Raw genomic sequence first — 18,592 nt, forward strand, 5'->3', positions numbered from 1 at the left:
ACACCCGTATGTGCGTACGTACGTACGTACATGCATGCATACATGCATTAATATGTGAAAACATACATAAATACCAGCATAAATACGAGCATGATTAGGTACATGAATAGGTACAAGATTAGGTACATGATTAGGTACATGATTAGGTACATGAATAGGTACATGAATAGGTACATAAAATATATGCGCGTATTTATGCAAGATAAGAATAACAACTGAACGGTTTAATAATCAGTGTATTTTTTTTTTCTCCTTTTTTTGCCTCATCTTTTTTAATATTTTTCGTCCTTTTTTTGCCGCAATTTTATGATATTTTTCTTTATTTTTCTTTTTCTTTCCTTTATTTTTCTTTTTTTTCCTTTATTTTTCTTTTTTTTTCTTTATTTTTCTTTTTTTTTCTTTATTTTTCTTTTTTTTTCCTTTTTTTTCCTTTTTTTTTTTTTTTTTTTTTTTTTTTTTTTTTTTGCGCTCTTTCTTTTTTTTGCACATGTATCACAAAAAATGTAGATGATATTCTTCCTTACTCTTCATGTTTTGAAAAAAGTATGAATTAAAGACAAAACGAAGTATGATGAATGTATGTAGTAACACATATCTTATTAGTCGTTTTATATCAATAATTAAAACGCGTGCAAGGAACGAAAAGTGGAAAAGCAGACAAGAAAAAGGGTAATATTCGAAAAAAAAAAAAAAATAATAATAAAAATATATAAAAGAAAAGAGAAGAAAAAGTAAAAATCAAAAGATAAGGCGAAAACAAAATTAAACTATTTGCCATGACAAATCATATAAAGAATATTTTTTTTTTTCCCCGCACGGTACTTTGTAAGTATCCAGTGCTAATACGCAATAACGAGCACTTTAGTAAACCATTCTTCAACGTTTAAAAAAAAAAAAATAAAAAAAAAAAAAAATAACAATAACGATAACAATAACAATAACGATAACAATAACAATAACGATAACAATAACGATAACAATAACGATAACAATAACAATAACGATAACAATAACGATAACAATATCAACAATAGTAACAATAATAACAGTGGCAGTAACGTAGCAATAGTAATATTTTTGCGGAGGTGTATTTCGAAAAAAAGATTTAAGAGGGATTAATAATAAAGCGCACGCAGTTCCTTTTTTTTTTTTTTTTTTTTTTTTTTTTAAACTTTATAGTAAATGTTTCTTTTAACATTTTTTAGCTGTTCTTGTGTGCATGTACCTTTAGTGTGGTAATAATTCCGTATTTATATTGCCCCTTCCCAGAAAAGGAAAACATAAACGTACACACAAGCCAACATAGGTAAACACAATCCCACAAACACACACACACACATACACCCAGGTATACCAGGTACGTATACCTGTGCGCTCAAATGAGCTCGTCAATTTAGTCGCATCCCTATTTTTGTCAATTTTTTTTTTTTTTTTTTTTTTTTTCCTTTTCCTTTTACTTCTCCAGTCATAATGAATCTCGATCTGAACTATCTGAACGACTTAGAAGGAATAGACAATATTTTGATTGAGGAGATAGAAAAAGAAAAAGATAAAGTAAACAGAGGAGATAAAAGAAAATTCGATATATACGATGAATACGAATTACTGTTAAATAAAAAGAAAAAGAAGAAAAAAGGAAATATAAATAACAGTGAGATAATAAAAAAAGGTACTGATGTAAATAATACAGAACAGAGTGCAAGTAGCAACTGCTTATATGATAGGGTATTTAATAACTACTACATTTTTAATGATTATAATTTTTTAAAAGAGTACGTGTACAGAAATAATTTAAGGAGTGATGATATATTTTTTAAAAAAGAACAAATAGATATAAAGAATAAAAGGGAAGTAAAGAAAATGCTAATGTCCAATGAAGATATAGATGAATACATAAAAATTTACGACGCGAATAATATGTACCCCCCTATGTATGTGAAAAAAAGGATAGAGGAAAATGGTAGAGGTAAAGCAAAAGTAGAGGCCGAGGTGGAAAAGACAAATGAACAATCAACAAAGGAACAAGTTAGACAAAATGATGAAACCATGTTTTTCAAACATGGAATACTAAGAGGAAACAATAAAGAATTTAGAAAAATGATTGAAAGGGTACTGTTAGAAATTAAAGAAGAGGAAAATGTAAAAGCGGAAAGGAAAAAAAGGGATGAGCAATACAAGCAACGGAACAATGACGGAGGGGAGGGATCAATTAATCCCTTTGTCCAGGTAGAACAGGATAGAAGCTCAGAAGCAGCAAAATTAGAGGGAGAGCAGGGGGTAAACGGAAAACGCGTAAATGTGGTCTATAAACGTGCGCATGGAGTCGATAAATGTACCAATTTTGTTGAAAAATACAGGGCAAGGTTCTTCTCTGAGTTGTTGACAGAGGAATCCATCAATAGAGAAGTGCTCCTATGGCTAAAGCAGTGGAGTGATAGAATAAAAAAAGAAAGAAATATGAGCAGTCAGAATAATGAAATAAAAGAGGAGAGTGAAAAGAAAAATATGGATTTTCACAGAATATTATTACTAGGTGGGTCCGCTGGAAAAGGCAAAACAACATTAGCATATGTCATATCAAATCATTTTAAATTCAACATCATCGAAATAAATGGTAGTGATGATAGAAACAAAGAAACACTTATTCCATTTATAGAATCAATTGTGTGTAACAATTCAATTGGAGGAAATCCTAATATCTGTATTATTGATGAAATAGATGGGTTGTCTAGTACATACCAGAATATAGATAGCATAATGAAATTTTTAAATAAAAAAGATAAAAAAAATAGGAGCATTATTAGAAGACCAATTATATGTATTTGTAACGATATATATCATAAAAGTTTAAAGGAACTTCGAAAAATTAGCAAAGTTGTTATTGTAGAGAATTTAAATATAGAGATGTTGAAAAGTAGAATTACTCATATTTGTGATAAAGAATATATTAAAATAAGTAATGAAGCGGTTAATAAGCTAATTGATATATACAAAGGGGATATAAGGGCAATTCTGAATACCATTTATTTTCTTAGCATAGGTTCTAGAAACATGTCTGCCGACAGTTACAGCGGTGAAACGTCCAGAGCGCCGTGCGCTTCTATACATAGGGGGGAACCCAGTGCTACAAAAAAATATGTTCGTGATAGTAATGAAAATAATATTAGCGGTAATATTAGCGGTGATATTAGCGGTAATATTAGCGGTATCGCTAGTGGTAATGCTAGTGGCAATGTTAGCGGCAGTGTTAGAGGCAATATTAGTGGTAGTAATAATAGGAGCAACTCCTCAGACGCACGCAACCACCAATCTAACTTGTCAAGCGGAAGGGGGGCCTTTGCCTACACTGATGACTACGATAGGTACCATCGCGAAATGGATGGAGAGGAGGAAAACCGCGTGAAGAAAAGGGGAAAGAACAAAGTAGTGAGCATAAGCTTAGAGCTTCTTAACTCATATTTGTTTTATAAAGACGCGAATAATAATTACATTGAATTGTTGAACATGATATATGTAAAAAATAAAAACAAAAAAATTATAAGTAAATTACTAAAAGATTGTCATAATTTTTTTTATATTAATCTAGCGAATGAATATAATTATGTACAAACATATTATTACATATATGATAATCTGTTAAATATTCCTTTTAATGATTATGATTTTTGTAAATTAAGTTACTGCCTTGATTTCTTATCTTTCTGTGATAATATGGAATATAAACAGAAACAAGTTCTCAATTATTCTATGCAAAAAACTCTTTATTTTGTAGTTTTTTTATTTATAATTATTATAAATTTAAATACGAATTCACATATCCATTATGTGTTAATACATAACAGTCATAGTAATTATTATAGGAAAAGACAAATGGATGTCAAACAGATGAAAGAGAATTTTATTAATGAAAAGTTTGCAGTCATCACTTATAAATATGTATATTCAAAGCATTTTTATTATGAAATTTTAAATTATATTTTTTCTTTTTTTTACATGAATGATTTTTTTTTTAAAAATGTACATCTATGGGGAAAGCAGAGTTATTATAGAGATCTTAATCTACCCAAATATATTTTGGTCCCATATGAATATAAAGATAAAGATGCCAATAAGTTAAAACTATTTTGTGTTAAAATTTTATACATGATGACATTGTTTAATATATCCTTTACGAGTTTATCTCTTTCGTCTAGTATGGCACCTTACTATGGTACCTCCTATCCCTCAAGAAGTTCTGTTCAAGGTGCATACCACAGTAGAAGCAGCTTGAATAGTGGGAGTAACGCGAACAGTGGGAATAATATAAATAATGGGAGTAGTGCAAATAATGGGAGTAGTGCAAACAATAGGAGTAATACAAATAATGGGAGTAATGCAAACATTGGGAATAATGCAAACATTGGGAATAATGCAAACATTGGGAATAATGCAAACATTGGGAGTAATGCAAACATTGGGAGTAATGCAAACATTGGGAATAATGCAAACATTGGGAGGAATGCAAATAGTGGGAACAATGCGAACAGCACCGCGTTCCAGAGCGAAAAACGTAGTAACAACAATTTTTTGAACAACTACTCTTTTGAGAAGGTTTACGTATTTGATCCCTGTGTTGAGGACCTCCTAATTTATGCAGAAAAAAAAACGAATCTATTTCCATCTTTTCAAAGTTTGCAGAAACAAACTCTAACGAATATAACAACGACTGCATTTCAATTTGAGACGAAAAAAAGTTTGTTAACAGCGAATGTATGTGAAAGGTTGAATGAGTTGAAAAAGTGGGTAAACAACAATTCCATAAATTTCAATGAAAAAAAAAAAAATATTCATCAAATGCAAATTGTTAAGGCTTCATCACTGGCAGCATCGTCAATGGCAATATCGACGCGGGTCAATAAGAAGTCCATCTTTGATGTAAGTTATGCTCCAAATTTTAAAGTATCTCTAAGTGATATGATCCTAATTGCACATCAGAGTGGATATGAACAAGCATTCCAAACCTATTTTCTAGATGAACCATCCCAAAGCAAGAATGAACAAAATAACGATACAAAAACAGAAAAGGGAAAAAACAAACTAAAACTTGATCAAAATATTTTAAAAACAAAAATTCTACACAACAGAGATGTATCTACTCTTACCATGTGTGAACTTATTAACGAGGAAAAGAAATATATGGAGCGAATAATAAATAAAGAAAAAAAGATTTATTTTTCTGGCAAATATGTTAAAACAAAGGGTTATTACAAAAACATCGAGGAACGCTGTAATGCAGTCTTGCAGCCCCTAAATTTTTGCGTTTTACAGAGTGGCTAGGCGGTAATCTGTACATTCACGTAAACACATGCATATTAGCACACCTGCGAAGACGTGGAAGTAGACGTTTGATGCATATCTTTTATTTAAAGGGAGAAGGCTTTGCATTTCTCGGTGAACAAAAAAAGTGCGCACATATACATATTTATAAGTATATGCATATGTACGTGTATATTTATATTTTTTTTTTTTTTTTTTTTTTGTGGAGCCTTATTTTGTCCCTTTTTTTCGGCACCTATCTATTTTTGAACTACGTTGTGTACATCCTTTTGAAAAAATCTTAAAAGAGTATCGTTCAATTTTAAAGAAGCTTCAAGAAACTAACACGTACATATACATGCACATATATATATATATATATATCTATGTGGCACATGTATGTGCATGCATATACGTAAATGTATTTCCCTTTTTATGCTCTCAATCGTCTTATCAAATATATGTTTTAACTCATATTTAAAGAAAAAAACAAAATAAACTGACGAATGTAAGCATATAAGCACTTTATTATGAGTTCATGCTGTAAATGTAGCTTATACATGTAACCTTTTGCAATTACGTGTAGTTGGGATGATAAATATACTTTAAGGAAATTTTTCTTAACATAACACATTTATTTTTTACATAGAGAATAACAACTGAAATGTCGGAATAGTACTTGACAAAATGCACTTTTTGAACTTTACATGGAATAATATATATATTAATATTGTTTTAAAAAATATATATTTTTTATGAACAATACAGGTAAAATCAAAAAAAAAAAAACAAATTGTTGGCCAAAAATTTGAAAAAATTTCGGCGAGTTTACTTAAACTTGTGCTTATGGAAGTGGGGCTTAATTATTAGAACACCTTTTTTGATAAATATAAGAGAGTATTAGCATTCCCTTAATTCGTTTTTTTTCCCTTTTCCATCGTTCGTCCATCGCCTATCATTCATCCCTTCGTTATCATAAGGGATAGGTAGAATATCAGTTGAGGGCATTTCAAAATATCCACAAGGGAAAAAATGGAGAATAATAAAATCATAAAAATGACAAAAAAGTTGGGAACCTATGAAATGTTTATGAATCAGTACATTGTAAAATATAAGAATACTAAAGTTTGCTATTTGTGTAAAGTAAAAAAAAAAAAAAAAAAAAAAAAAGCCATTCGCATATAATATATATGTATAAATATATGTACATATACATACATATTAATATATCGTATGTGTACGTATATCAAAAATATCTTTAATTTTTAATTTTTAATTTTTAATTTCTAACTTTCAACTTTTAACTTTTTGTTTTTTATTTTTACAAATTTAAAGAACAAGATTACGAGTAATCATATTGAGAAAATGGAAAATATATGTCCAAAAATGTGGAAATATTTTCATGGCTTAATTAACCAGCCACAGTGCCCTTTGCAAAGGTTGTCACCTCCCCTCCACCCCAAAAAAAAAAAAAAAAAAAAAAAAAAAAAAAAAACTACATAGACATATGTAGTTTATATGTATATGTTTGTATATAGTGATTCACAATAACGGAAAATACTGCAGAAGTATGTAAAATATTGTAAACTGCAATAAAAATTAAAAAATAGTATGACCATATACATTATATTTCATTTAATTTCGTTAACAACGCTGTCTTATACAATGAAGTATTCGAGAGGGAAAATTTTGTACATAAACAAGTTGTCGAAATTGTGGTATCCAACTTGGTATTTCGTAAACATGTGCCATTGTACACACATGCATTCGTACATGCATACGTACATGTGAATTTTTTTTTAGCTTTGGAAAAGTTTTAAAGGTGAAGGATTTGAGATTTGACGAACTGGAAAAATACAAGGACGGTCTGCAGAGGAACTGAAGTAAGCATATGCATAATAAGTACCATACCACAGATACATGCGTGTACATATATGCCTATATGCATGTTTAATGTAATATCCATAAGACACCTATCTTTTTTAGTAATTTTTTCATTTATTTGTATGTATGTGTATATGTATGTACGTATGTATGTTTGTCTGTTTTTCCAATGCAAATTTTGCACTCTTTTAAAAATATAATCTTTGGTTGTAAAAATGAACTTCCATGGAGTTGCAAATTTTAAAAAATCCAGCGACCACATAAGTCAAAAAATTTTAATAAGTTTCGGTTGGCACTGCGTATATTTATCGTGCACATATATATATATATATGTATATACAGGCATGGTAAAAGAAAATAATGTACAGGTGTTATAATTATTTGGAAATAATTTTGTTATGACTGAAGCAGTAAAGTATAATTTTTGTCCTCTTATTTTTATTTTTATTTTATTTTAATTTTAATTTTAATTTTAATTTTTTATTTTAATTTTAATTTTTTATTTTAATTTTAATTTTTTATTTTAATTTTAATTTTTTATTTTATTTTATTTTTTTTGAAAAAAAGAGGGATATACCAAAATGTTCCCCCACATGTGAGGGCAACATATTTAAAACCAAGTAACCGTACATGCAATACTTTTATTTATTAGGAAAAAATATAATTGTATATTAAAAAGAAAATTTTTAAATTATGTAATTTTTAGCCCCAAATGAATAGATAACCCTTTTTCTTTTTTTTTTATCTACAAATGGGTTGCTCCGTTTTTCTTGATATATGTTGTTTAAGAAAAATTCAGACATCCGTCATTTCGTTTTTTGCAGTATGCACATATATATATATATGTATATATACGTATCAAATAGTTAGAGGGTGGTGGTTTACATTCCCGCCTCATTTAGGATAACAATATGTGTATATTTTTTTATTTAAATTTTTCAAATATAATGAAAACAGTATACATTTACATACAACCATTACATAAATGATGTATATGTATATATGCATTTGCGTAAACACAAATAAATTTCATTTATTTATGTAAAGAGATTTTACTTCATATTTACGTATAATATATGTATAATTCAACCAGGGGTTGGATTAGTTTTCTTTTCTTTTTTTTTTTCCCCTTTTTTACAATGTGTAGTAACATGTTCGTCTATTTTATACACACATGTATAAATTTTGCTTCATTTTATGTTTAGAATATATTTATATTTGTTTTTGTCTAATTTTCGTATGACAACTTGGTTTTTTATTTTATACTTTATATTTTGTATTTTAAATTTATATATTCATTTTTATGTTCATTTATATATTCATTTTTATGTTCATTTATATATTCATTTTTATGTTCATTTTTTTTTTTTTTTTTTTTCGTTATGTTGTCTATAGTTAGATGACCATGTTCATAATTTTGTCTTTCCCGCCCTTTGGAGAAGAAAAGATGACATAATGAAAATAAACCAAGAGAGAAGAAAACAGGATAATACAAGACTTCTCGTTTTATTTCAAACATTAATCTTAAGATTCTAAGTTAATAAATATAATAAAAATATGCATATGTATGTATATGTGTACATATGTATGTATATATGTACATATGTATGTATTATATATGCGTACATATTTATGTTTTATTTTTTTTAATTTAAAAATCCTTTTTTGCACAAAGAATTGCACCATCACGATGTTTATTTTTTCTTAATTTACAAAAAAAAAAAAAAAAAATAAAAAATACATAAAAATACAAAAAAATACATAAAAATACAAAATAATACATAAAAATACAAAAAAATACATAAAAATACAAACAAATACAAACAAATACATAAAAATACATAAAAATACAAACAAATAATAAAAAATAGTGAAATATAGCAAAATGCCACGAAATGGGAGAAATAAAAATTGTGCTTATGTAATAAAATACGCCACTATTTTTATGAGCATGTTAATATACTTTTTATTTTTTTTTGTAATTTCATATTTTTTGTTTATGTAATATGAGTAAGAGTATACTTATTCTTTTAAGATGTAAAGTAATCTTTTAAATATATGCACGTGGGAATGTAAATATTAGCGTAAATGTGCACATAAATGTGAACATAAATGTGTATGCATATAATAAACATGCACTTATATGTGTGGGAATTTCCAAATTTTTACCTGTCTAATTTTGATAATTTTTTTAAGTATTATGTGAGAACATGAGAAATTATTTTATTACTCCGAACTCTTCTCGTATGTACATGTGTATATATACATATATATAAGTACATGTACGAACTTATATGTGCGATACATACTTCATGTAATACATACTTCATGCAATACATACTTCATACAATACATACTTCATGCAATACATACTTCATGCAATACATACACTTATACAATACTACAAGCATACGTAATATTAAATGCACACGTACATATGCGTATTCACGTCCGAATACTTTTGGCCTCATAATTATGTTCCTCAAAGGAGAAAAAGGAATTATATGTTACGTCACAACTAGTAATCCATGTGATACCTTCTTTTAAATTTTTTCTTTTCAACTTTTCCTCTGCGAATTAATGAAACTTACTCCAAAAAGTTTTACACATATAACATGTTTTTTGGTATTTTGATAAATTGTACTAAAAATTACCTGATTAGTGCAGGAAGATTAACGCAACAAGGAAATTTATCGCAAAGAGTGATAACTGAAATGGGGAACTTGTATTTTTTTTTTGTTCATTCTTTTCCCATTTATTAATCTTATACTTCCTTATTTTTGCATTATTTTTGCTTTTTTTTTCTCTTTTTTTCTCTTTTTTTTTTTTTAAATACGCACGTTCCCCATTTTACTTTTCACTTATATATTACCTAATTGGAACGTTTAAACATAAAGAAAATACAAGTGAGCAAATGTTGGAGTATCTAAATATCCACTCTTGCAGTTAATTTTTTCAGTGCAACTTTTAAGTTTTATCTTGTAAGTTTTATTTTAGTTAATTCTCTTTTAAAAAGATGCAAATATAGCATGATGGGGGTCTCGTGCTACGTGTACCCACGCGAGTAGACATAGATATGTAAACGCGCGCATACGCACATATGTAAATAGAAGCATATGTAAATGGAATTATATGTAAATAGACGAATATGTAAATAGACGCATATGTAAGTAGATGCATATGTAAATAGACGCATATGTAAATACACTCATACATAAATACCCTCATATATAAATACTCCCATGCGTACATACCCCCATACGTAAATACACTCATACGTAAATACCTCCATACGTAAATACCTCCATACGTATATACACCCATACGTAAATATATATAATGCGTCCATGCGGTTTTCCCATTCCTTCACTGGGAGAAGCACATGAAACGCTTTACGATTTCCCCCTTTTTACATCCATTTTCTTTTTCCATCTTTATGTACAACAAAAATATTTGAGGTTATAGAATTATTTTCAACAAGGACAACGTGTCTTTATATTTATCTCTAAATCATGAACACTGTATACCTGTATTTTTAGAAGTATTGATATTCAGGAAAAAAGAGCTTCACAATTGGTGTGCTTACTGTGTTTCGGTAAGAGCATCATACATTTATGCTTACTGTGGCATGGTAAGAGTATTCGCTCAATGTTCTCTCTCTTGATTTATTTTTCTACCCCTTTTTAATATGTACTCATTTTTAACCACTTACCATTCTTAAAAGAAAAAAAAAAAAAAAAAAAGATGGAGGACACAAATGGTAAAAGGATAAACGCATATGATGAAAATGAGTGGATGCAAAAAGAAGAGAGTAATATTAGTAAATCCACAAGCTTTGATATACCTTCAGCTTCTAAATTAGCAGAGGGAATCTGCATTTCAAACCGAACAACGGAAAATGAAAATGAGTACGAGAACAACAATGAAAAGGCTAGCGGAAAGGACAGCATAAATGGCAGTGTAAAGGGGAGCGAACATGGGAGTGAAACTGACGGAGTAAACTACATTGGAGATAATAATACATATAATGATGATGAAGATGACAATATAAATATACATAAACATGAAAGAATCATGGGGGAAAGCTTTCCCTCTTCACACGTTTCTACGAGCGTGAGCAATAGTCATATGACCCGCCTTCAAAGGGTTCACTTGGCCAACATTGTTGAACATTCATTCAATAGAAATGCTTATATTGAGGAAGTAAAGGAAAAGGAATCATGCACCAAATTACAAGATGTAATGACTTATGAAGATAACAATTATTTTGATGAAGGTGCAGTTATAGATAGCTCAAGCTGTGCATACAATAGAGAACAGAAAAAAAAAAAAAGAGAAATAGATGATGAGGATATGATAAAAATATATATTAACAATGTGGGCGGTTCTGATAATGGCTACTTGAACAATAGCAGTTACAATAACAGAATCTGTAACAATAGAAGTTGCAACAACGGTGGTGATATTGACTGTGAGTGTGAACATTCGGACTTCCCAGGGAAGTACTATGACAAGAGCAGGCTGTCCCCTATGTATAGAAACAAAGCAAGCAATATGGAAGATTCCTTTAAAGAAGTCAAAGAAGAACAAAATTTGAGCTCAGTTCAAGATTTATTGGAGGATATAAAACTGTTCAATAGTTCCATGAAGTCCATATCGGACACAAATAATAATATGAGTCTTCAAGATGAGATATCTAAAATGTATTCTCAATTTGCATCTGATAATAATTTACATTCTCTTAGTAATTTTCATATAGATTCTTCCCCATGTAATACTATAGGAAAGGCAAACAATTTTAAAAAATCGTCTTTTCAATATGAGTTGCATGCAGATGCGGAAGCAAAACGGGAAGATCAATGTGAAGACTCACACCAGGGGAGAGAACGACAAGAATTAGAAAAAGGGGAAGAAGCAGAAGTGGAAGAAGCAGAAGTGGAAGAAGCAGAAGTGGAAGAAGCAGAAGTGGAAGAAGCAGAAGTGGAAGAAGCAGAAGTGGAAGAAGCAGAAGTGGAAGAAGCAGAAGTGGAAGAAGCAGAAGTGGAAGAAGTAGAAGTGGAAGAAGTAGAAGTGGAAGAAATAGAAGTGGAAGAAGGAGAAGCGGAAGAAATAGTAGAAGACGTAGAAAAGAGGGATAAGCTAAAAAGCGCGTCTAACAAATATGATAAAAGAGACGACGTGAAAAATGTTAGCGGTGCGAGTAGAGAAAATAAAATGTATTCATCGAAAAGAGGGATTCAAGAATGTATTTCAAACAAAATGACTAACGACTATCTAAATGAAGAGGTAGCGAAATATAGAACGAATGTGCATAATGACCAAGGGAACAATACAAAATTATATATGAGCGATATGAGTCCTTTAAATTTAAAAAAAAGCGAAACAAACGTCATTTCGTCCAATCAGTGGGAAAAAATGAAAAAGAGCTTTTGTGATATCGAAAATAATTTGTTAGGGCTAGGCAAGGAAAAACAGCAGTTTCGTGAGAAAAGCATTGCACAGGCACACGCTTGTGCAAATGGAAATTCAAATACACATGAAAATATACATACACAAACACATGCTTATAATGTGTTCCTGATGAACAAGAATAACGAAGACTCCGCCAGGCATAACACCTTCAGCGGTAGTACCCATGAGGAATACCTGGTGAATGATGCGACTTCCCCTATAAATGGAACAAACTCCCCTATGAATGAGACTAACTCCCCTATGAATGAGAACATCTCCCCTATGAATGAGACTAACTCCCTTATGAATGAGAACATCTCCCCTATGAACGAAGTTTCCCCCTTAAGTGATGTTTCACCGCACTTCAACTACCTAGAAAGTAATGATGCAGAAAGTTTAAGGTACTCTAACGACTTGTTCCCGAGCATAGATTACATATCATTACACACGAAGTGTGTAAGTTTAACAAGAAGGGCCTCCAACAAATCAGAATTAACTCAAGATGATACCCCCAACTTAAGTTATACTAAGTGTGCGTCCCCCAAAGAAACTTCTTATTTCAGTAGTGGTAACTCACCAAATATAAGTTTTGCAAACAATTATGAAACGAAAGCAAATGCACAAATACAGAAAGATGGATTTCCTACAGTTGTACATCCTATGAAAAGTAAACTAACGAATTTAAATTTAGGTAAAAGTAGTTGTAACTCACCTAGTATCAACTACTCAAAAGAGGAGGAACAGGAGGAAGATGAAGAGATATCAACGAACTTAATAAAAATTACAAACAGCGAACTAACAAAAATAGACAACTCAAAAATTAGTTCTTCAGCCAAGGCAAAAACGCCTAAAAATCTAAGTAGACCATCCTCAAACAAAGCTGTAATGATGGGAACTGTTAAAGCGATAAAAATAAAAAGTAAAGGAAACGAGAATGTTAAAACTCCCAAAATGGCGAAGCGGAATAGTAACAGTAGTACTACTACCACCACTACTACTACTACCAGTGCGGTCAAGACTGAGCGTAAGGGGAGTAGCAGCTCTCCTACTGCGGTAGTAACTGCTACTACTCCAGTTAGCTGTGTGAATGCGGCTGGAGGAGGTTCCCCCACGAATATTGCTGGAGTAGTAGGGAAGGCTCAGAAGAACGAGAAAAGTAGTCCATCGGGAGAAAGGGATGTAACATACAATATGAACGTTGTGATAAGGTGCAGACCGATGAGTGTGAGTGAAAAGAATGAGGGTGCGAAAAACATTATAAAAATTTTAGATAACAAAATGGTAGTACTTCTGGATCCTTCGGATAACTCAGATAATGTATTAAGGCAAAATAGAAGTAGAGAAAAAAAATACGTGTTTGATTATGTATTCGATGAAAATTGTTCCCAAGAGGATGTATATAATAATAGTGTCAAATGTCTAATAGATGCAGTTATAAAAGGATATAACTCTACAGTTTTTGCATATGGTGCCACAGGTGCAGGTAAGACACACACTATAATAGGATATAAAAATGAACCTGGAATTATGATGATGATACTAAAAGACCTATTTGAAAAAATAAAAAGTTTACAAGTAATGCATGAGTATAAAGTTAAATGTTCATTTATTGAAATATATAATGAGAATATATGTGATCTGTTGAACCCATCAAATGAATATCTAGATTTAAGAGAAGATCCTATAAAAGGAGTAACTGTTTCTAACATATATGAAGTAAGTACTACATCTGTTGAAGAAATTATGGAATTAATTCATACAGGAAATAGAAATAGAACCCAAGAACCCACAGATGCAAATAAAACAAGTTCAAGGAGTCATGGTGTATTACAAGTTATTGTAGAAGAAACAGAAAAAGGACAAGGTGTTTATCAACAAACGAAAAGAGGAAAGTTATGTGTTATTGATTTAGCTGGAAGTGAAAGAGCTAGTCAGACGAATAATAAAGGAATGAGGATGTTAGAAGGTGCTAATATTAATAGATCATTGTTAGCATTAGGAAATGTTATTAATGCATTAGTTTTAAGAAGCAAAGGGACTTCTAAATCAAATTTTATTCCTTTTAGAGATAGTAAATTGACTAGATTATTAAAAGATTCTTTAGGTGGAAATTGTAAAACAGTTATGATAGCTAACATAAGTCCTTCCCATCTATCATATGAAGACACTCATAATACTTTAAAATATGCAAATAGAGCAAAAAATATAAAAAATGTAGTTACTTCGAATGCTATTGTTGTTAAACATCATCTTTCCATGTACATTGATCTTATTGAAAAGTTAAAGAATGAAATTGAATTTTTAAAAGAACAATTAAATGAAAAAGACAAAATGAATGAATATTACATGAGTACTAGCTCCACTAATTATGATTACTATGACCATTTGAAGGAATATGAAAAAAACTGCTCTAAGGAAGAACTTATAAACATTATATCTGTCTTAAAAAGGGAAAATCAAAAGTTGAGGAACTCCGACGGTAACGATGTCCAGAATGGGGGCAATCACAGTGGAGTAGCTCATAATGGAGTAGCTCATAATGGAGTAGCTCATAATGGAGTAGCTCGTAATGGAGAGGCTCATAATGGAGAGGCTCATGGACAAAACTGTAACAACATTACTGCAAACGAATACCAAGAAGAAGAATTATATCGTTACAAAGAAGAAGTGAATAGCTTAAAACTTTTAAATGAAAAATTATTTACAGATAATAAAAGCTTTCAAGCAAAGCTCCAAGAGTACTTGCAAGTTTCCCAAAACTTGAAATCTCTTAATGATGAGTATAAAAAACAAATAGATGGATTCAAAGTTTTGATATACAATCATGATATTAATCATATTCAGATTAAGAAGAAGCTGGACGACTTGAAGAAAAAATACGCTCAGTTGAAGGTTTAAGAGGAAAAAGAGAAAGAAAAGAAAGAAAATAGCATAGGGTAGAGTAGTGCACAGTACTGTGTGGTAGTGCAGAGTAGTTTACAGTAGTGTGCAGCAGTGCAGAGTAGTTTACAGTAGTGTGCAGCAGTGCAGAGTAGTTTACAATAGTGTGCAGTAACGTACAAAGGAGCGATCTTATACTCCAGCTCGTAGTCTTGCAAGCCCTTCGTTTTCATAGGAACGCACAAATGCACGCACCATTGTTCATATGCACGCACCACTGTTCATATGCACGCACCACTGTTCATATGCACGCACCACTGTTCATATGCACGCACCACTGTTCATATGCACGCACCATTGTTCATATGCCCGCACCACTGTTCCTATGCACGCACCACTGTTCCTATGCACTCCATGCTTATATACATATATATACATGTGTATATAACTCCGCGTGCCGTACCCACCCCCATGTATGACAAAACCCACTGTTCATCATTGCTGCCATGTTATTCGCTCATTGTAGGAGAGTACGGAGGACAAAGAAAATGATGATACTTCTGAAAAGTGGAAATATGATTTAACAAAAGTAAAAAAAATATTTCTTTTCATTTTTCGAACAACTCATTTTGTAGTCTTTGTTATCATCATTGTTGTCATTCTCCTATCATTTTTCCTGAGTCTCCTTAAGTGACGAGGGATTTGGGGGAGGGTGGGAGATGGACTTCCACACACATTTCCCTCTTCGTTCCGTAGTAACAAATAGCAGCGTACTAATGTAGTGTTATACCAATGCATCTCGATGTAGTGATGTAATGTTGTGCCACTGTACCACCGCACTATCACAATTTCCCTTTTGTTTATACCACTCCTTCAAAGCTTTTAAATGAAAGAAAAAAAATTAAAATGATCATTTTGGACCTTGAGCGAAAGCTTATTGAAGACAAGGAAATCAACATAAACAAATACTCGGATGAAGATATTAAGCTGCTGCGCGAAAGTGTAATACTAAACAGAAGTACTAACGCGATATGTATAGTAATGATGGCAATATTAATAGTGGTACCAGTGTCAATAGCGTTTGTAGCAGCAGCGCCACATTAGGTTTACACTTCCGAAGTGCTGACGAAACAAATGCATCTTTTTCCCTCTTCACAGAAAGCAAGCTTGGATCAGCAGCTAAAAATGAACATATCGAAAACAAACGATATAATAAAAGAGCTACCAAATAAAGTAAAAGATGAAAAAATGAAAAATTTTCTCTATCTTTTTTATACTAATAAGGTCTTATTGCAAGATAAGGAGGAGCTCCAGGTAATTTGAAAAAAAAAAAAAAAAAATATAGTTACCTTTAATATTTATGGACATATATGTATGTTTTCATCTTACTATAAACACGGTACCTTTCCGCTATTCCAAGCAGAGATGTCTGCAAACAGTTAGTTCATTTACTACATTATGTAAACTGTATGTGCTGTCAGTGCTACAAATGAGGATAGTGTATGTAATGACGAACATACAAATGAGGATAGTGTATGTAATGACGAACATACAAATGAGGATAGTGTATGTAATGACGAACATACAAATGAGGATAGTGTATGTAATGACGAACATACAAATGAGGATAGTGTATGTAATGACGAACATACAAATGAGGATAGTGTATGTAATGACGAACATACAAATGAGGATAGTGTATGTAATGACGAACATACAAATGAGGATAGTGTATGTAATGACGAACATACAAATGAAGATAGTGCATGTAATAATGAACTTAAAAATCCTCTAAAATGCGATACGACTAGCACAGAGATTTGCAGCATGAATAATACAACTGGGTGCTCGATCATAACAAAAATGAAAAAAAAAAAAAAAAAAAGGAACCAAATAAAAAGAACAAAATGGAGAATAAACTAACCACAAATTTACAATAAAATGCTCGAACCCTTCGCAGGAATTCCTGGAGTTATCCTCTACAATAATAAGCCAGAAGGAAAAGCAAATCAACGAATTGAAACAGCAACTTAAGGCAACTTCTTAACACACAGCAACATCAGATGGATGTTCCTTCTATGACGTCGGAGAAGCGAAGCTTGATGAACAACAAAAAGAAGAAGCACGGACTATCATATACATCAACGTTTATGCCTTTTAAAGTAGTTTACACACGGAGTAGGGACAACAAGAACAACAACAAGAACAACAACAACAATAAAAAAAAAAAAAAAAAATATATATATATATATATATATATATATAAAAGAATAAATAATTTAATGAATAAAATAGATAGAGAAGGAGGCTTTACCTCTATCAATTTTTTGTTCTCCACTTATGTTTATTACTCGTGTACATGGTTCATGCTTCGAAACGAGTTTATTCTTTTACTCATTTTAATTTTTTTTTTTTTTTTTTTTTTTTTTTTTTTTTTTTGTAGCAGTAATGCTACATTGTTTAATTGTATACATATAAACACGTACAAACCATACGTATCATTCTCATTGTACAAGCATAAAACGCAAATCATCCATATCACGTATTTTACTTGTATTACTTGCTTAACGCACTTTCGAAATGAATACGAGCACGATCCTCCCAAATTTAGGAGCATTATTTTATCTGAAGTAATTTCATATCACCATGTTTTACCTTACCATATCTTACCTTATCTCTTCTTACCATACCTTACCTTTTTATTAATTTGAAAATTCCACATGTGTGAAGTCGCTATGTAATACATGTTATTAAATTATTATTCCTAAACATAACATAATAATAACAGAAAAAAAAAAAAAAAAAAAAAAAAAAAAAAGAGAAGTTTTTCAGCACTTCTGAACTCTTATTATCACTTCATTACGTGGAAGCAACTCCATCAAAGCAGTAACTACAAACGTAGCACGGGGTCGAGTAAAAGTTAAGATCAATTGTAATCTAGAAAGGGGGGAGGGTGTATCTTACATGAGGAAGTAAGAGACTGGTGGAGATTTGCATTATAGTTAAAAGGTGCGGTAGGAATATACTTAGGAGGTGTAGAAAAGTACGTGCTATAGTACGACTTTGAGGGGATAGTGATAGG

The 18,592-nt window shown here is 30.9% G+C and overlaps 3 protein-coding genes across 3 annotated transcripts; all 3 read left to right on the top strand.

The window, feature by feature from the left end:
* Positions 1–1,470: 1,470 nt before the first annotated feature.
* PmUG01_02012800 (replication factor c protein, putative) lies at positions 1,471–5,316 on the top strand (the record flags this gene model as incomplete). Its single annotated transcript, XM_029008598.1, has 1 exon — positions 1,471–5,316. The coding sequence occupies one exon, from the start codon at positions 1,471–1,473 to the stop codon at positions 5,314–5,316; it is 3,846 nt and encodes a 1,281-aa protein (XP_028860141.1).
* A 1,011-nt stretch (positions 5,317–6,327) lies between these two features.
* PmUG01_02012900 (conserved Plasmodium protein, unknown function) lies at positions 6,328–7,177 on the top strand (the record flags this gene model as incomplete). The annotated part of the gene is made up of 3 exons (XM_029008599.1): positions 6,328–6,438; positions 6,631–6,734; positions 7,099–7,177. The coding sequence occupies 3 exons, from the start codon at positions 6,328–6,330 to the stop codon at positions 7,175–7,177; spliced, it is 294 nt and encodes a 97-aa protein (XP_028860142.1).
* A 3,746-nt stretch (positions 7,178–10,923) lies between these two features.
* On the top strand, positions 10,924–17,557 carry PmUG01_02013000 (kinesin-8, putative; the record flags this gene model as incomplete). Its single annotated transcript, XM_029008600.1, has 5 exons — positions 10,924–15,522; positions 16,037–16,099; positions 16,390–16,512; positions 16,669–16,824; positions 17,471–17,557. 5 exons carry the CDS (start codon positions 10,924–10,926, stop codon positions 17,555–17,557), a joined length of 5,028 nt encoding a protein of 1,675 aa, XP_028860143.1.
* Between the last annotated feature and the right edge of the window lie 1,035 nt (positions 17,558–18,592).

This window comes from Plasmodium malariae (assembly GCF_900090045.1).
Source record: "Plasmodium malariae genome assembly, chromosome: 2".
In the NCBI taxonomy this organism is placed as follows: Eukaryota; Apicomplexa; class Aconoidasida; order Haemosporida; family Plasmodiidae; genus Plasmodium; species Plasmodium malariae.